General features: G+C 36.9%; 1 protein-coding gene across 1 annotated transcript in view; it reads left to right on the top strand.

Moving 5' to 3' along the window:
• RAB3C (RAB3C, member RAS oncogene family) overlaps positions 1–23,341 on the top strand; it is a gene marked incomplete at both ends in the record, with an annotated part of 140,037 nt that overhangs the window by 52,509 nt on the left and 64,187 nt on the right. The window contains one exon of the mRNA XM_082497506.1: positions 21,699–21,817. Within this exon, the coding sequence (XP_082353632.1) occupies positions 21,699–21,817 (119 nt within the window). The remainder of the gene's footprint in view (positions 1–21,698; positions 21,818–23,341) is intronic.

Here is a 23,341-nt window from a genome sequence, read left to right as displayed (position 1 = left end):
GAGAGCCAGTATTTCCTGACCTCCCAGTGTAAGTTGCAGACCTGCCAAAGGTCTATGAAAATGAATTGGGGATTATGATGGGTATCAGAGTTCTGTGCAAAGCCTGTCCTAGTAAGAGGAGCTGCATTTCCTGTAACTGTGGCTGTTTTTCATGTGGAAATAATGTGTATGTGCATGTTTGTATTGTCACTAAATCTCTCTTTCATTTTCTTCTTTGTTTCTTGATATTTAAAGTGCTCTAAAAATATGTTCTGAATAGCATTCTTTTTCTTTTTATTTCTTTAAGTGAGAGCATAATTTTTGGCAAAGATTTAGAAGCAGGAATGCTTGGATTATTGCTCACTTCGGTCACTATTGATACAAATCAAAGAAGTATTTTATGAGCTATTCATATTTCTCTAATTTGCAGTGAGGTTCAATGCTGAAGTCAGTCTATTTAAAGAGTAAACTCTGACTTTCAATGCTTGCCCAGAATTGGCTGCTCAAATGTTCAGTTAAAAAACAGAAGTTCCAGGCCTGGTTATTTATGCCTTAGTAAATAGTTAAAATCTTGGTCTCCTTTTAAATCATTTTTTTGTACTAAGTCAGTATCACTGTCAAAAATTCAACCTATAGTCTGCTTTCTTCCTGATTAAATTAGGGATAGGTTCATCTGTTTTTAATAAAAGTTTAAATAACTGTGGTAGAGTAGCACATGTCAGATGTGGGGAAAATTTTGCCAATTTTGTATAGTGATGATAGAAGGCTGTCCACAGCTCAGTGGCTATCCTCCAGCATATAGATGATGGCACATGCTATTGGGTTTTTACGGCAGAGAAGTTTATCATTACTTTGTTTAATGTTTGTGTTCATATGAATTTATTACACACTCTTTTTTTTTTTTTTTTTTTTTAATGTTTCTTCATAACACAGATTAGCAGCCTATGCAGTCTGGGGGGTTTATTCTGCCATTTTCCTAGTCATTAAGACACAGACCCATAAAGTGATTTAGGTGTGCCAAGCCTTTTCTAGAGGCTTGGTTCCCAGAGTAGAACTCACATACCTAGATTAGACAACTGCATTTCCTAGTGCATACAGGTAGCTAAAAACATCGGACCAGAACTTAAAACAGCCAGATGGTGCCTGATATGAAGGGATAGTATTTGTAGGAAGCATGGGAAATGATGGTTCTGAAATTTTGTAATCCTGAATTAGTTACATTCATGATATCAGAATTCACAGTATGAAACCATATGCTGAATTTAAGTGGCTTCTATGTTCTCTCTTTGTATGTTGAGTAACCAGTTTATTCCTAATCTGTTGGAGGTGATGGTCGAGGTTAAAGGATTTAGTCAGGATAGGAGAATTCAGTACTCACTGCTGCCAGGAGTCAGAGCCACTGTTCTTATCCTCATGGAGAAATTCTACCTGCAGGTTCTGGAGAGAAGTCTTCTCTTTTGACGTCTGTCTGTAGAAGACAGAAGTCTTCTCCTTCTATGTCTGTCTACCCCACCGAAGGAGCAATGTTAATTCCTAAGACTGGAGACAAGAGAGGGCATTCAATAGGTTAAAGGAGTCAATAGATACGAACGCTTTCCTGAGAAGTGGGATACAGTCTTCAGCCTTTGGACTAAGCAAGGCAGCGAGCCGTTTTATGCCCTTCCGGGATAAGATGAAAATGGTCACTGACACCATAGCCACTGCAGTTTTCGGTAGAAGAGAGAAGTGGCAGTAGCTGCAGCGTTTTGTGCTGAACTCGATACTGTTAGCATGTGTCCTAAACTACTTTTAAGGGAAGCTCCTTAGGGTTTTAGGTACATGGGTTCCTAGTTTGTGGTTTCCAAATATATTTGTATATAACAAGACGGACCCTTAACTTAGACAGGAGGGGTAAGTTTTACACATGTACAATGACATCATTAACAGGACTATTACAAATTATAAAGTGAGCACATACAGCCTAAGACAGGCAGGAAAGCTGTGGATTGTATTCTTGGTGCCTGAATTCTCCATCAGACACGAATATTTCACTAAGCATTGGGAGTGTAGCTTCCCAGCACGGAAAGACTGTAGTCAGTCTTTCTGCTTTAAGGACTTAATTCTGAGATCAAAGTTTGTCTCCTTGGTCAAATTTCTTAAAATGGGATTAATTTCGAGGTCTGAGGGACTATAATCTCATTCAATCAAAAATTTCCCCACTCTAACTTTTTTCTGGTATCTATGGTTTATATTTGATGAAGGGTTGTTCTTGATCTTCACAGGTCTTCTGAACCAGTCCTGCTATTCAGGATAAGAATTATTAATGCTGTTTTGAGAAAAGTAAAGTACTTCATCCCAGTCTTTTCTGCCATTTTTTCAATTGCCAAATGATTCTAGGGGCCAAAATGCCATATATAAAAGATGACTCCAACCCAACCATCATAATTCATTTTAGACGATAGTAATGAAGTTAGGGCTTATTTTACCTTTAAGCATCTGACTAGTTCTACTAACAGAGGACTCTCTAAAAACTGTGTTTAAGATTGTGTGTAAGTGTTTTTTCTGGATCAACGGTTCCACACCACACAGGACTGGAACAACTTCTACAGAAACTGGATAACAGCAAATACCATAAGTATTAACAAGTAAATTACCACAAATCACAGGAAAATATGTTTGAATATCCAAATAGGTATTAGCTATACCCACAGCTCATATTGGATGTGAGGAATGGAAAATTTGCCCTAAACTTAATTATATTCTTCAAATAAGGCCATCTCTTCTTTGTTCAAATACACATTGACTGCGTAGTCCCTATGACCTTACTTAGGTTAATGTAATTTATAGATTGCCTTCTGAAAGCATTCGACAGGGGTTGGGAACAGTATACCATTCACAATTACATTAGTTTCAGAGCACGACTTCATATTGCCCATGATACGCACCTTTGCACAGAAAACATCTGAATCACAGTTTTATTATTGCTCTTTATTTGCAGCACTGCCCGCAGTGTGCTTCCTGTTTTCCAGAGGCTTGCCCAGCTCTTGCTCTGAGTAGCTCGGTGTAGTACTGACCAGAGGTGTAACAGGGAGCAATTTGCAATAGTTGATTACAAGAGGTCAATGGCTCACTGTAAGCAGTATAGCAGAAGAATAGAACAGAGGACTTAAGTGGAAAAGGGCTAAAGGTCTTGGGGCTGAGCTAAGGGACCTGCCCCATGCACAGCGGAAGCAGACACAGGAGAGAATCAAATGGAAACATAGTTGTGTGGATGAATGAATGGATGAACTGCCATACCTGGTAAGCCGAAGCTGGTCAAGCTCTGGTGTTGTGCAGTCTACAGCTTCTCTCCCTTAGGGCAGTGGCATATAGTGTACAGTCAGAGCTGCAGTATCCAACTGATGGTACCCAACCTGACAAATGCTGGGCTGCCATATGTGAGTGGTGGCTGCCAGCTTGGACAACAGATACTGAGATTGAACAGGGGAACTTCCTCCCAAGCTGGAAGCCTAAGATGCTGCACTGGAAACCTCAGCAGCAAGGTGTGTAACCAATTCCTCTTCTGTTGATGGCACTAGAATTCACACTGCAACACATCCTCATTACAGTGGTTGCCAATTATCTTCTGAATAGAAAGATTTTCATGTTGATTTTTTGACTTTTCAGCGACTTAGGTAAATGATCCTTTGGATTTTCATTTAAATGCGTGGTAGTGCACCCCCCTAAAAATATGCAGCAGTTATGATCCCTGTCCCTGCTTAAGAAAAATGCAAATTGATGTGATAGGTTTTTCATTAAAAATGACATCATGACTAATTCTTAAAAATTCTTTGAAAAGTAAGAGTTGTCTTATCTGTTCTAAGTTTTGGGTTAGGTTATGAGTTGGATTAATACAGCATGTATTTTTATATACTAAATAACAGAGGATATTATCTGTGCTGGTGTTTCCTAATGACATAGATCTAATTAATAAGTTTATTCTGTATGGTTAGTAACATACAAAATGCAGAGGAATACAAGATACTTACCAGAAGAAGTTATCTATATTTACAGAAGTAAGTATTTTTAGCTGTATCTTTCTTAAAATTCAGGCCTTAGCCTTATGTCAATTAATTTGTGTTAATGCTATATAATCATATAATCGCATTAAATACCCATTACACATCTCTGAAAAGTAAATGTAAGTAATATAATAGGGGGAGGCATCTTTGTTTTGGAGCAAATGAACTCTGTACTAAGGATTCAGTCACTCTTCTCAGCAAGAGAGAGAGTTGGAAGGGAAAAGGAAATCTGGCATGGTTAAAAAAAGTTTTGGATTTAGTATTCTGTGCTGCTATACATGGACAATTCACTCAAGCTGTTCTGTGTCTCAGACACTACACCTGGGAGGTATTCAGCTTACAAGTTTCATTGTACTATAGTGATAAATAGGTTATTCATGCAATAAGGAACTTTAAAAGACATAGAGAAGACAGAGGGGTCAATGCCTCATGCTTAAGCTGCAAAGTATAGCTGTTGTATTGAGCACTAAGAAGGAAAGAAAGAGCCCCCTGCAGAGATTTTTCTTGCTTTAGTTTTCAGCATTCTGTTATACTATTTACTGAATTAAAATATAAACAAACAAACAACCCCCCAAACAATTCTGAACTTCCTAAGTTAAGTAAGAATTTATTGAGCCACCATCATGGAATATGAAAGATCTTAGGTCATCAGTCAGGACTCGTTTTTCATTTATTGTCAGTGGTGCCTCATGAACCATATCCTTGCCCATATCATGTGCCACGCTTTAGTCAGTTCAAACTTCACTGCCCGTAATCATACTACATGGATCCTGGGTGGTGGTCAGAGGAGAAGATAGATATTTGTTTGGATCTCACAGGTTGAAAGTATGTCACCTGCCTTAGACTCTATATTCCTCCCCTATCCCCTTTTTGGTAGGATTTAGCCTAAATTATCCTATATAAAAATGGAGTTATAATTTTGTGTTTGAACCTGTATGCTTGGGGTTTTTTTTAAAGGATGGACTTATTTTGATAATTCTGAAAAAAATGAAAATACTACAGTCTAAAAAATAGATTTGTTCCTATACATTTTTCTGCTACACATTATTGGAATGAATAACAGGTTATTTTCAGCAGTCTTTCCAAAGACTTGTTAATTCACAGCATGTTCTGAAAAAATACAGGGTGACTCTGACATTTCAGTTTTTCTGCTTTAGATAAGTATGTGGTAAGTGTAATAAAAGATTTGGCAGCAGAGAATCATTTTTGTGGTTAGTAATTTTGCTAGTAATTGTGCTGTGAGACTAAGATCATGCTTGTTTATATGAAGTGACTAAATTGAGTGTATTTTGCTTAAATTTGTGATTTTAAAGTAGTGACTAGTTGTTGATTGACTCTACTATTTCCCTATATTACATTGTCAAGTATATGTCATACTTTATTATGAAACATCCACACTGGAACCACTTGAACTTTTACTATATAGTATCTGGTGATGGGTCAACAGTTTGTGTAATTTTTCTGTAAATACTTGAGTTGTTTTTGCTGCTGGTATATCTGCTTTGGGAAAGGTCTAATACTGAAATAGACATGTCAAAAAAAACAACCAAAATCCACATAATTTTTCCTCAGGAAGTACTTGGAAGTTAATATAAATAAAACATAGAAACACCTAAATACAGTGCTGCATTATATAAAAAATAAATGCAATGGTGAAACCAATGTCCGTAGGAATAAATTACTCAAAATTTTAATTCTTTCATCTGGGAAGTTAGATCTTCACTTTGGTTTGCATCAGTCTGGATTTCTTTGAGCTATATGTGCCTATTTAATTATTTTGTGTAACTAGGGACAGAACTGGGCCTCCTTCCTTTTAGATTTCAAAACCTATCAATCATTGCTATTTCTTTAGTGTCAATTATATCCTCAGCCTTCTTGAACACTTAATGCTGTCCTGTGAACCTTCACAGTTTTGAAGACTGGGTACCTGAAGTACTCAGAAACTCCTGTATAGGCACAGAAGAGAAATTTGATTTTGAGAACATGTAACTTCCTGCAGTGTCCAGTAACTTTGATGGTACTTGGCATCAAAGAAAATGCAGAACAAAACAAAGGACTGTAGTACATCCATCTTAGCCAAAATTGTGTGTCATACAGATCACATTGTCATCATACTGAAGATTAAAAGGGAAAAAAATGAGAGAAAATCATATGTCCCCCACATTGATTTGTTGTCTGTGCTCATCAGTAAAGGTGACTTTGAAGCCCAAAGCATGTTTCAATGCTTCTGGAACTGAGTATAATTTCCAGGTTTAAGTAGTGAGTTCTTTAATCTTCTAAAATGCTGTTTGTGATGGCAGATGTTTGGAAAGGGCTGTTTACCCTCCCTCCCTGCCCCAAATCAGTTAGATTTGGCAAAACCAACGATTTCCTGTTTGAGCTATGTGCTGTGGGCTGAAACACAACCCCCTGGGAGCCTACGTGAAGCTCCCAGAAGACAATAAACAGCTCTGGAAAATTATCCTTCTCTTTCTTACTTCCTTTAAGCAGCAGTCTTTGAGCACGCTTATATGTGAAATGACCAGAATTCAGTTCCCCCTCCCCTAGCATATTAGAAAGTGTATCAGAAAGAAACTCCTTTCTGGGGTCAATTCTCACTTTGATCTTTCTTTATTCAAGTCTCCTCTTTGGCTGTCTGTCTTGTCAGTCATAGAGCATTTTGTCAGCTGATGGATGATAATTCAGTTATGTTGGCACAATCAGAGAATATGTCCCACAACTTAATCAAATCAGGGTAGAAATAATCTTCAATTTTTATCTTGGATCAAAGAACACATGGTTGAGTGTCTAAATAATGTGATTTCCAGTTAATATGCTGGTCAGTGTTATATTCAGTGAAAATATCGCTGGGGTTTCTGTTCATGTTGCAGCAGCCACAGGCAGAGATTGCAGGCAGGAAAAATACACATCTGCCCAAAAAGATGTCTTTTGCAGTGAAAGAGGACTGGAGAAGCACGATTAAGGAACTTGAATTAACTGCTGTATACTTAACAGCTACTCTGTCAAGGGATTTGTTAACTTGGCTTTTGAAAATAATTTAGTCTAATCTGTAATTGAAAAAGATCCATTTGATTGGCTGTCATTTACATTTAACTTTATGTTTGATTTTCTTTTGTAAATAATATATGAATCTGAAATAACAATATCTTTGTATGCTTTCATTTCTGATTCATACTACTGAGTTTAACTCTTCTGTAAGGTAACTGTTTATAATTAATGAAAAGTCAATGTATATGGGAAAAATTATGAATAGGTATATTTTCTTCTTCTCATGCTTTGATGAGGTCTGTCAGAATTCTGGGACAATTTTGCAATGTGAAAGTTTGTTTTCTTCATCCCTGACATAAAGACATAAGGCTTTGGGCAAGTTTTTAAAAAAAACTTTATATCACAATAGGAATAGTAGAATATATATGTTTTATTTATGTTTTATACATGTGGTCATATTATATACATACTTATATGTATAAATTTGTGTATAAACACTGAAACATGCACCTATGTGACTACATTGTTTACAAATTAATGAACCCTACTACTGCTATAAAACTGCTGTTGTGTGAATGTTAGAAGACTGGGGCAGAGCTGCAGTAGAATATGGAGGCTTCAAGGAAGCTACATATTAGTTTCACTGAATTTTTAAATTAGAGCAGAAATAGCACAGTGTATAAATTAAAGCAGAACTGTTGTCATCAAACATCCACTGCTTCAGTGTAGTCAGTGCTGCACTGTAGGCAGTGGAACCCTTTGAAAGTAATTTACACTCAATTTGTATGTAGACTGTTCTTTGACTGTGTATAAGACCAATGTCTGGTTTGGTAGTTGCTAGTGCCTAATGTAGCTTTGATTATAATTACACTTGCTGCAGATTTCACAGCTGGTCATTTTTCTGCTTCCATTAGACTGTAATTTCCTATTCCTTTATAATGCATTAAGACAGAATAACTCTGATTACTGAAAAAATACCTGTAGTTTGAAAATAACAGCTGAAGAATAACACTAATTATAGTACATCGTATGTGATCTAAATCCTACCTTTAGAATTATTTATGACGGCGTGTTTTATTTTATGGAAATATTTGCATTCAAAACTTTTCAAATAATCTATGACAGTCATTCTGCCTGGCAATTCATATAAGAATTACAAAATGTTTTTTAGAAAGAAAGGTGCATTTCAATCAGGCCTTCTACCTTAACAGGTCAAAATCTTTTAATTCTATTTTAATTTGGTACTTGATTTGACCTCTTGTGATGACAATGCAGTTTCAGGTCTGGTACTTGATCAGCATAAATGGTTTTGGATCTTCCTAAAAAGTTAATTAATTTACTTATTATATGATCTAGGTTTTCTGTCTTTAAACATATATTTTGTTACTCAGAAGAAAAACAAGCCTGGATATAATGTAACTATTACAGAACCAAGACGATTTTTTCCTCTAAGTGTATTCTGCTTGAAAATGTCATGTTACTGGACCCCATAATCCATTCTTTCACTTGCCTAAAAAGTAAGTGAAAGGAAAATAAAACCAGCAGTGTAAAATTAGAAACTCTGTGAGTTCCTCAGAAAACTGAGAAATCTGTCTGCTTGGATTCTAAAAGGATCTGTTCTGTTTAAATGACATAATACAAGCAAATCTTCAAAATAATTACATAAATTCTCAGGTATAAAGTGATATCGCATCCCTTACGCCTTCGTGTGTGTTGTGCTCTATAAGCCTGTAAACGTGAACTAGAAGACAGCCTGTGGTAGTCAGCCCTACCATATCCAACAGTCTATTTCAGACAACATTTTCGTGATTTTGGTACTCCATGGGTTGCTACAGCCTATGACTGAGTACCTATTTCTGGTGGGAGTTATTTTATACTTTTGGCCAGTAATTCCTTGGTGGACGGGGTTTGATCCAATTACGTGCTGTAATTAAATTTGTCCACACAAACATAAACTTCAGCAAAATATTCATTTGGATAATTTGGCAATTTACAATGAAATAACATTGCATCAAAAATCTAAAATGGCAGTATTATTTCTTCGGTCAATTTAGCACTAAAACCATGAGTCTCTTTAGTGAATAAAGATTTTATTTGATTTTTTTTTTCCATAGGGTCTTATTATTTACTGTCTGTGAGTAGTCAGCAAACTGTTATTCGTATGTTACAGGTAAAATTAGTCATTGCTTTTAAATGATAAAACATCACCAGTTTCACATTCTTTTTATATATTTCTAAACACAAAGTATTAGTTTTACAAATTATGTTAACGCTCACCTCTCTTTCTTTACCTGAGTTTAAAAAAAATAGATTTCCTTAAAAGTCCAAGAAGTAAACTTTGTTCATCTAAGATTTGATCCCAGAATGTGATTACTGTTCTAGACCTTATCCTGCAAAGCACCTGAAAGCTTGAATTCCTTTTGGAAGTTACTTCTCTGCATGGGGACTTCTGGCCATTTCTTTTCTCAAACTGCATCTGCCTACCTATGCATTTATAAAGTTTGTCACATACTTTTTGTTAAGAACTAGTTCTAGGTTCTCTTGCCAAGTTCCATAGACACTTGTAATACTTCAAAGACTGTTCCTTCAATTGTAGAAATCTTGCTGCTGTTTTATTTGCCTGATGCTTTTTGAAATTTAAATATAGGAGGAAAATTCCCTAGCTAATATCTTTCTTCTTTTGATACCTGTTCTTTGCTTCACTTACTGCTCCGTTTATTGAAGCAACTTTTGAATAAGTATAATTTTCTTTGACCTGTTGTTGCAACCACTGTTGCTCATCCCTCTTTGTAGAAAAAAAACGCAATAGATCTAGCAAGATTTTGATAATATCTGACACTAAATACTAGTTTTGAGCCTTCTTGAATGTTTTGTAAGATCATGAGAGTAACTATATTGCTTCAGACCAAAGGTCCAGTTAGTCCAGTACTTTCTGTATATGATGGTTGCCAGTAATGGATGCTTAAGAAAAGTGGCTGAAGAACAGGTAAGTGTATTTCTACATAAACAGGCTTAAAATGTCTTCTAGTTTGTCCAGGCACATGAATTTGCATACTCACAACTACCTACATGCCTTTGTTTTTCTCACAAATGTTATAGTTTGCACAGAAAAGTCTGCTGCAGCCTAGTTGGCAGGTGACAAGTGTACTGAATTTGTACTGTCTTCAAGACACTGGAAAGTAAATGCCCAAATATTTAAAGCCTAAGTATGGAAATTGTTTAGGCATTTAAAAACACAGCACATCCAGTAAATCCCCCAAAATAGATTTAGTAGCTTTATATGCTTGTACTTTGATAAAATCAGGATCAAACTTAATGATAATTTTTTGAAGACTTTTGTCAGAGGTATTTAGACTTAGGGCAAAATCCTGATGTAACAAGAACTTGCTTAGCATTTTTATACCAGTGTGAAGTTATAATACTTTAAAAAAAAAAAAAAAACCCAAGAAAAATAAATATCCAAACTCATAAAATAGCTCTGCAGTGATCAAGGAAGTAATATCACTGCATTTCCTCTAGTGCTGGCTCACAGACTGTCTTGCTTACGGGTTGTCAGTGGGGGTGGTCAGTGTTCTGTTTACAATGATACTGGAAACATATCTGTTAAATAAAACTTGCTAATTATTTCAGGATTTCTTTGGACAAAAACCTAACGGAAAAAAATGTGACCATTTCTGAAAGAGTAATAGAATAAGATAATGTGGGTTTTATTCTGCTTCATATATGAACATATATACCTGTAATGGTGATACTGATGCCGGCTACTGTACCACAGTCTATTGCACAGTGGCCAGGACTCCAAAATAGCTGCCATATGTAAAGAGATTTAATTTCTCATTACAAAAATAAAATGATAAATATTATATTTATACTTTATTTATATTTTTATTTATTGTTATATATTATTTATGAATAAATACATTAATTTTATGGGATGTTCAGGTACTCGAATGCATCCAGAGGAGGGCGAAGCTGGTGGAAGGGCTGGAAGGCATGGCCTCTGAGAGGCAGCTAAGGACTTTGGGTTTGTCTAGTTTGGAGAGGAGGCTGAGGGGTGACCTCCTTGCTCTCTGCAGCTTCCTGAGGAGGGGGAGTGGAGACGGAGGCGCTGAGCTCTTTCCCAGTTATCCAGTGACAGGACACATGGGAATGGTTTAAAGATGTGCCAGGGGCGGTTTAGACTGCACATCAGGAAGCATTTCTTTACTGAGAGGGTAGTCAAACCCTGGAACATGCTTCCCAGAGAGGTGTTTGATGCTCCAAACCTGTCAGTGTTTCCAAGGCATTTGGGCAATACCCTTAATAACATGCTTTAATTTTTGGTCAGCCCTGAAGTGGTCAGGCAGTTGGACTAGATGATCATTGTAGGTCTCTTCCAACTGAACTATTCTATTCTATTCTATTCTATTCTATTCTATTCTATTCTATTCTATTCTATTCTATTCTATTCTATTCAGTTCGGTTTGGTTTGGTTCGGTTAGGTTCGATTCGGTCTGGCAATTATGCTTTTTGGTGTGACTGTGTTTTTCTCAAAAGTTTGTGTTTAAAATTACAAAGAAGTCATTAGAATTGCTAAATATGTTTATACCTATGCTAAACACATAGCTTTCAACCAGTCTGAGCTAAAAAAGAAGAGACCAGGGGCCGAATTAAACAGCAATTTATCTGAAATCTAATTTAATTATGCCATTTTATGCCAGAACTCTGCAAGAAGGGAATGCAAGGATAAGGGTACTGCACTTGAAATAATGTAAGGTTCATAGATTAGTCACACCTGACATATTTAACTTTTTTTTACAAATCTGTCTTTAATAATTTACAGTCTTGAACTGAAACAACGTAAGAGTCATGATTCGTCGATGTGCATTAAATTATGTCAGCTGCTGTTGATAAATAAATATTTCCTTGTCAGAGTATCCTGTGCTCTCTTAAATTACATTTCTTTCATCAACCACCAGGACCTTAGAGAAGTGTTCTAGGTATATTCTTTTGATATGTGCAGAGCTGTTTTCTGACAAGGAAGATAACACCTTTAATTTAATTAATGTATTTTCCAGACAGAAAACCACCCCAAATCATGTAGTAGATTATATTCTTTTTTTTCTATTTGGCATTTTTAACCTTTCTTTCTTTTGTGAAGAAATTCTAGCTCTGTTGTTATTTAAGAATTACATTTTGGTTTGTTGAGGCTTTTTTTCTTCGTGTCTTCAATACTGTTTAAAGATTTCCCAAATTCATAGACAAATCTTATCTAGGTGTAGATAATTCTAGAGCATATTGATGACAAAGATATCTTTTTAATATACAGGATGTGTCCTCTTCATTTTTCCAAAAGGAAACTAAAATTATTAAAAGCCAGAAAAATAGATTTTCCAGGGTCTTGTAAAGGTTGTTATATAAAGATCAGCTTTGAAAGAACTAGAAAAGTCATTCAAAGTCTAAAAATCTTACAGACAGATTCTTGGTCTTTCATGAATCACCTTTGTGTCACAAGCTGTCTGGATGCAGCGGTGGACTCTCATGCCATAAAAAAACCTTGGACCTGATGGCTGACATAATCTGTCCTGTGCCACCTGTCCTTTTTCTGTCTTTCTGTTTAACAGAGAAGCATTTTGGACAGGTTCATCTGAATGTGTCGAAGACAACAGAAGAACTGACCTGGAACATGATGTTCTTTAATGATTCCGGCCAGCTGACCACACTGTTTAATACCCATCATTGCAAACTTTAATTATTAATCACTATGGTGAGACCCAAGAAAAAGAAAAAGCTAAGATGATAGGGAATTCAAAGATTTCACCTACAGTCACATATTAGGGGAGTGTCTGGTGATGACAGACTGTTGGAGGGCAAAGAAGTTAGAAGTGGAAGGAAGGAGAGTTTGATGGAGACTGTCCTGCAAACACAGCTCTCCAGTTCTGCGTCAGGGAAGGGAACAGCTCCCTCAAAGGCATGAAGGGGCTGCATTGCTAGTGGAGAGACAATGCTATCATTCTGTGCCTTTGGTACATCACTGGTGAAGTTCTCCAGAAAACACCAGGTGCTTTTTCAGCTAAGCAATACATTCTTAAAATACCTGCTTAAGGTATGATATACAACGAGCTACCAGAATTCCTTCAGGTGTCTGATGTCTGCCCTAGAAGACAGGGTCTGCCACAGACATAGAAAGAGGATACAGAAGTTACCTACAAATCACTGCACAAGGAACCTTCCAGACAGCTCTAAAGCAGCATGATGTTGCCAAAGCAGAAGGAAACTGTTTTAGCACAGACCACACTGTAGTCCATAACTATTACTCTGCAGGTTTTCTAAAGCACTAAGATGTGCCTATTACAGGCCCTCATGGACATTCTGGATCGGATTGAACTTCAGCCATGGCTGAACTCTTCCAGAAATACTGCATTTATAGTTTCTTGCTTAAAATAGGTAAAATGTGGCCTGTTTTGTGTTGCAGATATTGTCACTTTTCCTTTTTATAGGTAATTGAGATTTAAAACATTTTTATGTAAAAGCATAAGTTGATGGTAATTCTAACAAGCATTTAAACATCTTTTGTAAACTTAATATTCTGCACAGAAATGAATTCTTTTACTGGTGGGAAGGTTTGGAATGTTATTAATATTTAATAGGAACATTCCTGTAATTTGTTCCAAATGAGAAACTTCACTGCAGATTTAAACACAGGGGTTTAACACAAGGAAAAGCAGAGGTAGAGAGTTTCTGGCAAGAGTGTTTGGTGTATGAGTTTAAAAGATCCTTTGTACCACTAATTAATTTTCTCTTAGAGTTGGAGAGTTACAAAACTGTGCTTCTACAAAAGGCCCAGAACAAAAATGTGCTAAGCTCAATGTTGTCATGAGGAAAGAATTATGTTTGTAGCTCTCAACAGCTAAGCGGTACTGTTAGCTAATGAGTGGACTAGGATTTGCATCATATTGTAACATGATGATAGTATTATGCAAATTTGTTCAGTGCAATGAGCCACTAACATAGCAGTATTATCAAAATGGCTGGTCAAACTTTTCTCTATCTGTGGATCCCACCTCATCTTAAGTAATAAAAGCAAGTTAATGAAATGAGTAATGAATGTTAATAGGCAAAGCTGTCTTCAGGATGCAGAATAGGACAAAATGACAAGGGAGAGAGAAAGGTGAAAGCTTATTATTCATATTTTATGAACAACAAGTTCTAGAGAGAAGTAGTTAATCCAAAAGATTTATAAGTATATAATCAAAGTACAGAAATGGGAAGAGGGAGAAGGTACTCTGACATTCCAATATAGCTTGATGTTGTTCTCTGTTTATGTGATAATAGTCAGCTTGACTCTAAGTCTCTAAACCTATATAATAGCTCAGCATTTTTTCCTGTCTCTGCTAAATGAAAGGCAATTGCTTTTAAAAGTGGTAGATCAGGAAAAGATTTAAAAAAAAAGAAAAAAGTTTCTGTTCTTGTACAATCACAGGACTCTGGGAGCAGGAGCTTTAAAAACAAAATAACTGCTGCTTCCTGTATGATAATAGCGGCCTGTAGAACAAAGATCCTTTTGATTGTATATAACTATTTTTTCAGAATGGCTCTCTGTTGCTTCATTCTTTTTCTGAAAAACATGAGGCAATTTTTTCAGTCTGGTTTACAAGTATTTAAAAATAATACAAATACAAAGTTATTCAACTGATTTTTCCCTAGCTGTAGTTACCAGCTGGACTGCAATCTTCATTTGCCTTTTAATTTTACTCATAAAATAATAGTTTCATTACTACGTGAAGTGCAAATTAGATTTTGTAAATTGGTGATTTCCACTATACCTTTTTGGCAGCTGTACTTAACATTTGATTCTGCAACACTTTTCATAAAATAAGAGAAAAAAACAGATCTTTAAAGCAAAATCTGAGCCTTTCCATAAAGAGGAACTCTTCTTAAGACCTAAGATGAAGGTTGGTAAAGATAAAGTGGTACTTTAATTAATCTGTTTTACTTTTGAAGAGAATACCAGGTCCTACTGATCTGACAGATGCTTTATAAAGTACGTCTAAACATGGGGAAGAAGGACAAGAGGAATTGATTCCCACCTCCAACAGAGCAGGACAGGCCACAAGCAAAGTGAAGACAGGAGAAGAAGCTGCAGCTCATGGCAGGGAAAGAGGGAGGCATGCACTGAAATGGCAGTAGGGCTCAAAACTTGCATCCAGAACCTACGGCAGCTGAGGTCAAGCTAGGCTGGGCTAGAAAGCAGGCAGTGAAACGATGGCTTTCCTAAAGTTTGTGCTTTAGGAAGGCATGGTAGCTGAACTGCAGAGAATGAACATTTTATATGATTCTTAAAAATAAAGAAGGAGAGAGAAGAAAGAACAGGAAAGGAGAAAACCAGAAAATTTAAAAGGAAATGAACTTCAGGCACAGTCACCAGCTGCATGGATGGAGTGAGAGAAGGCAAATCTCGCACTAAAGTACTTTACAATCCCAACTTGGACTTCCTAGGAGCCAAACTATCTTTCTAATGCAAACTCTGCCCCACCTTCTGCCTGCCAGGACAGCCCTCCCAGGCCCCTTTTTGCTTACCACACTTGGAATAATGTCTCTCCTCACCGCTATGGCCCCAACTATTTCCACCTGGCCCTGCTGTGCTCCCACATTCCTCCCATACGATGAATGAACTGTCAGCTGTGACTTTGGGGTGTATTCTAAGGAGTAGCATATAGGCCTAGCAGATTTGTACTGGCAAGCTGAGTATCTGGCTTCTCAAGCTCCAGATGTTTTTTTGGTATACATATATATATATTTCTACAAACACATGCACACACGCACACATATATACACACACGTATGTATGTACAAGAACAGAATTCCAGGGAAGCCAAAGCCATGAAAAGACTGGAGAGAGCTGCTGACAGGAGATAGGTACATAAGCAAAGACTGAGTTGGCAATATACAGTCTTACATCTTTTGTGCATACATTAGCTAAAGAGACTGTTTTGAAAAGTGTTTTCCATTCCTAGTTGTAAACATTCATATGTCTGTATTTCTGTGTGCCTAACACTTTCTGTTGAAGTGCTGTTTGTTGAGAAATGGTGCTCCCAGGATAGTCAGCTCCTCCTGCTCCAGCAGCTTTTCTCCCTGTCCTCTTTCTTTGTGCCCTGCCCAGTTGCTTCTGCTTCAGACCCACGGCTGCTCCTCCTGGGTGGTTAGCGGCAGGCTTCAAGTGGTGGGGTTATGCCTTTTCTCCCCCCATCTCAAGAGGATTCTTGCAGAGGTTGTCCCTTGCCCCTCCCTGAACAGCTAGCTCTCTTACTGTGGGTTTAGGGTTATTTAGGGTTGTTTTTTTCTCATACTTTTTTAATTATCCTTTCTTCCCTGAGACCCCAGAGATCCCTGAGGAAAGATCAGAGGCATCTTTTGTGTTGCTCTGAGCCAGTTTATATTTTCATTCATTTACTGCCTCTAGTACTTTTGTGTATCAATAGGAGAAATTAGAGACATAGAGAGTCGCTTTGATGGTGTGTATAAATAACCTTTGGGAAGCAACAGCAGGAAAGAAACATGAAACTCATAAAGGAGCAGCAGTTCTTGATTGCTGTGCCAATTCTGTTTACCTTAACATAAAATTTTGATCTGCAAGGTGAGAATTCACCCAATTCACATTTCTAATTTTATCTTTCTGCTTGCCTTGTCTTCAAATGTTGTGATGCGTAGCATAGATACAGGTGTCATCCAAGAAATCCTCCTCTGCTGCTGCCAGTTTTTTGGCACATAACACAAGCTGTATTGTGATATGAGTAAAACTCATAATGTGGGGAAGTGGATCTAAAAAGATGTTTGTATGTTTAGCATACAGGACAGAAATGCAGAGGCACAGAGTCACTCAAGTGTGCTACAAAATTAGTTTGTGTTTTGCAGACTGAATCCTTCTTGACGGGCTCATTAAAAGTTCTTGCTGCCAAATGGTGTTTGCTTTCACCTTCAAAACTGTCTGCATTAATAATGAGCAACTCCACTTGGAAGTTATTTACATAAAGTCTTGTTCCTGTCAGTGGTGCAATGTTATGCAAGGGTGGGAGGGAGAGCCCACACTCAGCAAACGAATTCAGGGACCTGATTTAATGTATTACTCAAAAACATAGGCATAGTCTAAGCTGGTATGACACATTCTGGGTGACGTCTAGTTTAGCAGGACTTCACAGTAAGTGGGATTTACTTCTGCTAAGTTAACTCAGCTAACTGTACTTTGCAAGCCTAAATAGTTACTATTTTCAAGATTACTATCAGAACAGTAGTTGCTCTATTTTGTGTTTTGAGACTTTCCAGTCCCATAAACTCTTAACTTCACATGGAATACAGGTTCTTCTAGAGTCAGCTATCTCGCTATTCCTAAGTGTTTCTACTTGCACAGATGGCTATTACGTTATATCTTTCCATTCCTCTGGGGGCATTGTTGTCAGCAGCTGGTGCGTTCCCATACGTTAAGGCCTTCAATGGCGTGGCAGTTACACAGTAATAATGAGATTCTGTAGGAAATTTCACATAACGTTATTAAAGGGTGGTTTCAAGGGAGAAGCACAGGACAAAACCTGATTCATGTGGTTACTGTAAAAATAGCATATCTCCTCTTTAAGCTTTATTGTACTGTCAAATTCACAGCTTTAAGTTTAACTCAAACGAACAGCCAAGGTAACCTAGAATTATCTGTCTTCATGCCATTTGATAGAGATATGATAAAGGAGAGTTAGGCAAATACATACCAGATTGCGACCTTCACCCTGAGCCAGAAACAGATATTTTACACTCAGTCTATACTTCTACCATTCCTCTTTCACTACTTATAGATATACATGCCTTATTCAAGGTCTTTACTGATGGAAAAGCTTTACTGGTCCTTTTAGCTGTTGAATTTCTGGCAAAAACAATGAGGTTTTGTAATATGAAATTACACATATCAGGATCTGGAGCATAAAAAATGTTTGCAAATATCTAACTTCAATTATAGGTGAAAAAAAAAATTAAGAAAAAATACTCAGAATTATGGACTATTAGCCAGTGTGCTGTATGCAATGCTCAGAAACTGGATAATTTCTAAAGATTATGTCTACTAAACCTTATAATTCTGTGATTTAATATCTAAAATCTGATGTCTATTAAAAAAGATCCACTAATGTAGGACCACCTAACCAGAAGTTAATGGATTTGTGGGAACTTTATTAAAACCAGAATTTATTAAAGTTAACACAATATTTTAAAATATTTCTTGCAGTTGCTGAGATCCTTTTTGTTTTGTTTTGACTAAGATTCATGAAATACCTCTTTTTGTCTTCTGTGCATGGAACTTTTCAGAGTACATTCCCTCACTGTCATTTATTCCCTTCTGCTTTTCCATTCTACTTCTTTAATGAACAGTCAGTTGTCCTTACCAGACATTACTTACATGAATGAAAACGCCCCCAAGACTATCTGTATGTCTTGTTTTCTGCCCATCAAAGATGGAAATGAACTGCTTTGGTTAAAATGCCAGTCAGTAACAGGTCAAATTTTATTATTCCTTAGGCTTACATTATTAGTTTGCTTAGAAATAAACATCAGTCAGTGCAAAATACAGATGTTATATTCCAGAATTTATACCTAAAAAGGTGATCATGAGATTAATCCCATGGTCTCACAAAAAAGACTAAGATAACCTAGTAGCAGCCAGTAACCATAGCTGAAATGGAAAAGGTTTTCTTCAAGTACAAGTACAAACCAGTACGTAAGGGTAAAATCATAGTGATTTACAGATAGAAATATGATGAAATATGGAAATTAGTTCTTTTCTGGTCTGTTCTTCCATACGAATAAAAGCTAATAAACAGAAAGGCCACTTACCTTCTTATGTTATCTGTTTCTAACAAACTGAATCATTGTAACAAAATATAATATTTAATATTAAAGTATTTGATGTTTCTGATGTGTGATTTCTCCTGATAAATGGTATTTGAGTTCCTTAACAGTCGTACAAATGCAGCTGTCTTTAGGACATTTATGAATATATTCTAGTCAGAAAGCAAAGGAGATGCTTATGAATGTGTGGAAGACAAAAGTTTTGACAATGTTGCTTACTGATATTTGGGTTCATTTCTTACATGATCATGAACACTCTACTGCATAATTTGGACATTAGGCCAATTAGAATATCAGTTGCTTCCTTATAGTAAGTGAATAGAAAATAATAACAATAGGAATATGATTATTGATGTTTGAAACTAATAAATTCCACTTTATTCATGTTCATCCGTGTATGCCATATGCTGAAATATCACTTTAGAAAATCTTTTTTATCATCATATTAACATAGCATTAGCTACAAGTATATATTAGGTGCTTGCATGAGAACAACCATAAATACCTGGTTTCTTCCCAAACTGACCCAAACTAAATGCCTAGGTCCAGAAGAGCATCCCAAAGTTAATCAGTGTTTGAATCTTCATTTGCAGCTTCATTTCCCTTTGTGTAAAACTATTTAAGAACTTTTATCTTGATTTGTCTTCTTTTACACTCACTTTATATTCTCTGTAATCAAGAGTGCCTAAGCCCACACTAGCTACCTGTAACACTGCACAGAAAATAGTTGCTGTCTTGGATAGGAAGCCTCACTGACTTACAGCTTTTTTGCTAGGGCTGTTCACTCTTATCTGCAGACAGGCTTCAGTGGAAATCACCTGCAGCAAAATAAGATTTGCTTCAGTAGCAGTGGGCTCCTGCTTGTCATACCATCATATTTCCAACCATACATGTCTCTGTCTGATAAACAAGCAGATAGACACTGACAAAACTTGTTTGAAAAATCATTTCTCTTCTGTACAGAAAGGCTGCGTGTTTGCTATAGGCCATATTTTCCTTCTGTCCCTCTCAGCTCTTTTCTCTAATATCAAATCAAATAACTGAAGCGGGCAAAAGATGTGAGAGTAAACCTTATTCCATTAAAGAAACAGAAAGAAATGGTTTTAAATAATGACAGATGATATTTCTTCTCTTAATGAATGATTTTACTGAACATTTCAATGATACTTTTGTCTTATTGATGGACTATAACCTACTGAGGAAGAACTGACCTCTGAGTATCAGAATATGCACAGGATTAGCACGGGGGTCTTAATACCTTAATATTCAGTAATACCACCAGAAAATTTGGGAGCAGTTCTGTTGATGCAGTTATCCAACCTCCAGACCACAGTTGGTATAGGCTTAGCCAGCTCGGAGTATAAGCAGAAAAAGTTGAGGTGAGTCCGGGCTTTCCCTCAAAGATGTAACCTAACCTCCTGTGACACCTGCTGGAGTCTAGCTTCTACATTAGCTTTCCATCTTGGATCACTGAAACTACATCAAAGCAGTGGCAGCTGTAATGCAGAATTAACAGAATCCATAGGTTTTACCTAAGACCTCGTTTGGTTCCACCGTCTTTGTTATCTTTCTTATTCTAGAAGTGGTTTCTGATGTATGTAGAATGTCGGGTTTTTACTTTATTAGTTTACAAGATGAATGATATATGTGTAAAGAAGGAGGCCCACTTAATCTATCTTTCTGTTGTTTCCAAAGCAGTACTACTAGCCCAGGAACCATTTCAGAAAATATACCAAATACAACATTGTTTATCACTGGTTATTCTTCTGTCTCTGTATTAAGGCAAATTAAATAGGTTTGTCTGTATTGTAAAGTAAACTACCTCTTATCCACTCAAACAATCTGCAATAATGAAATTAAGTTTCAAAGTTTGTTAAAATTGAATACACATGGCTGATCTGTTAGACAGTTACAGGGTTGCACTGAAATGTTATGTTTGTCTCATCTAAATCTTTTAACGTTTATGGCTGAGAGATATTAAATAGGTATTCTGGAATGGAAAATAGTTATGTATTTGCTGTATTTGAGTTATTGATGTTGTCTTACAATCTTAATACAGACAAGGGTGGTTATGCTAGACGTTGCATATAAATGTAGTAACAGATAGTCCCTGCCCTGAAATTTTTTTAATGGATATAAGTAAAGCAAGCAGTAGGAGAAAGGAAGACTTACATTTCTTACTTTAAAGGCAATTGAATGAGATATACAGAATGAGGGAGAAAACTGGTTTGAGGTGAGGGACTGATAGCAACCTTTTTTTTTGTTGTCAGATATAATACTTCTTTTAAAAGCACTGCCCGCCAGCTTCTGTCAGCAGAGATCTGTATTCGTGGTAAAGTTGACATGAGCACCAATAGCTTAAAAGTGCAAGAACAGAACAATTAGACATTGCCTTTTTGGTCAGGATGTTTCTGGACTTCAGAAACTATCCTGATCTTATAATGAAGATTCTCAGGATGCTATTTTGTCCCAGCATTTTATGCTGGACATCCCTCTGTCAAACCAGGAAGGAACAGGATACAAGTTCTTACCCGACTCTCAGATTGAATGACATGAATCAGTGAATGACTTGGGATGTATGACCTGACACAGGGCCTGCTTCTCTCCATTCTCACCTCATGACAGGATGGACGAGTCTCTCCTGTTATAATCCAGTGCAGATTTCTCCTTTTTTCTGTTATTCTCTGTCCTCTCGCCCTTGATTAGTTTTGTGAGTATGATTGAAGAGTTGTACAATAACTGTGGTCAGAGTTGTCTTCCTATTAAAAAAAAAATAATCATTTGTCAATTTATTTGCAACCTATAAAATTTTTGTTATTGTTTCAGGACACAGCAGGTCAGGAGAGATACAGAACAATTACCACGGCTTACTACCGGGGTGCAATGGGCTTCATTTTAATGTATGACATCACGAATGAAGAATCTTTCAATGCTGTACAGGACTGGTAAGTAAAACTTGAAATTCATATTAAATAGCACAGAGAACATTTGATATCATTCACCTGCTGTGACAGCGTAAATTATTTTGGAAAACTTATTTCTGAATACAGTGCCTGAGCATTCATGTGCCAAAATATACAGTGGGGTGGGGTTTTTTTGGAAAGACAGTTAATACTTTAAAATGTGTTACATATAATTCACTGTAACCATTGTGTTTTCTGTGATTTTGATTAATGTGCATTTGTCCTGGTTTGAGGTAAAGCAGGACCAATTTTGTTCAGTAACTTTGCTTCTTAGCTGGGCCTCTTCTAACTACTGAAATTAACTGCATATTGTGCAGACAGTGTTCACTCTCTCAGAGTGATAAGACCAATTGTTTATAGCTGATGCCCAGGCATGGTGTGCAGAGAGGCTCCTGCTTATACTTATTGCCATAACAGCCAAGGCCAACCAACTTTGTTATTAGCCCCATTGGAGGGTCGGAAGCGGAAAAGCATAGTGGGGTCCCACCTCCAGGGAGGAGTGGACAGGACAGGTGACCCAAAATTGACCAACGGGGTATTCCATCCCATCTGCCTCATGCTCAGTATAAAAGCTGAGGGATCAAAGGGTCAGAGGCTCTTCCTTCAATGGCCGACATCTGAGGAGGACTCTGTTTGTCTGCCTGTGATCCCAATCCTGAATCCGGATCCGGAATCCAGTTCCTGTCCATCACTGAGTCCAGCCTGGGACTGCCCCAGTGCCAGCCAGTGTCGTGATTGTCATCTCAGGAGCTTGATATGGTTTTGTATATATTTCATTATTTCTTTTTATTTTATTATTAATATTTCATTAAAGTAGTTTAGTTCCTTCTAAACTCATATGTCTCTTTCCCTCCTCTGCCTCTCTCTTTGAAGAGGGGTAGAGGGGAGCATCTGTCGGTAGCTGATTTGGCCTCAACCACGACAGCGTTTTTCGTACTACTAAATCCAGTGACATGCTAGTGTGGAGGGTAACTGTTAAGGTACCAGAAAGTGTTTCTATATTTCATGGAAACAAATGAGATACCATGCACGGGGGCTGTCTTTTAATTGTTTGTCATGTTGTTTTTAACTATAGTTGGTTATACTGTCAGTCTTGTCCCTCGAGTGTAAAAATTATGAGCAAACTTCATCAGAATAGCGGAACCTAAACTGGCTTGTACTTATATTACCTTGCATTATATGAGTGTCAAGATGTCTCCATAAAAGTGTGTCATTTTAATCAGATATGAGTCAGTCAGGATACAAACAATCTAATGCTTTTTTAAGTAAAGCTAACCCAAAAGGAAAGCTAGAGTTAATCTCAGTGATCTCTTCCTTTACAAGTTATTTTAATATCTGAGAGCCTCCTAGCAGTGCTTTGAGTGATATGAATAGCATTTGTCTTCTGTGTTCCAGGTGTTCTCTTCCATGCTGTTCCCACAGGAGAACTGTGTTTGAGAGAGGATTTTGTTCAGAGTTTGTGTGATTTGTACAGTATGTTTCTTTGGTGCTTTTTTTTTTTTTATA

Source organism: Vanellus vanellus (genome assembly GCF_965231255.1).
Source record: "Vanellus vanellus genome assembly, chromosome: Z".
Taxonomy (NCBI): domain Eukaryota; kingdom Metazoa; phylum Chordata; class Aves; order Charadriiformes; family Charadriidae; genus Vanellus; species Vanellus vanellus.
Note: the sequence above shows the minus strand (reverse complement) of the source record. Positions and strands in the feature narration are given on the sequence as shown.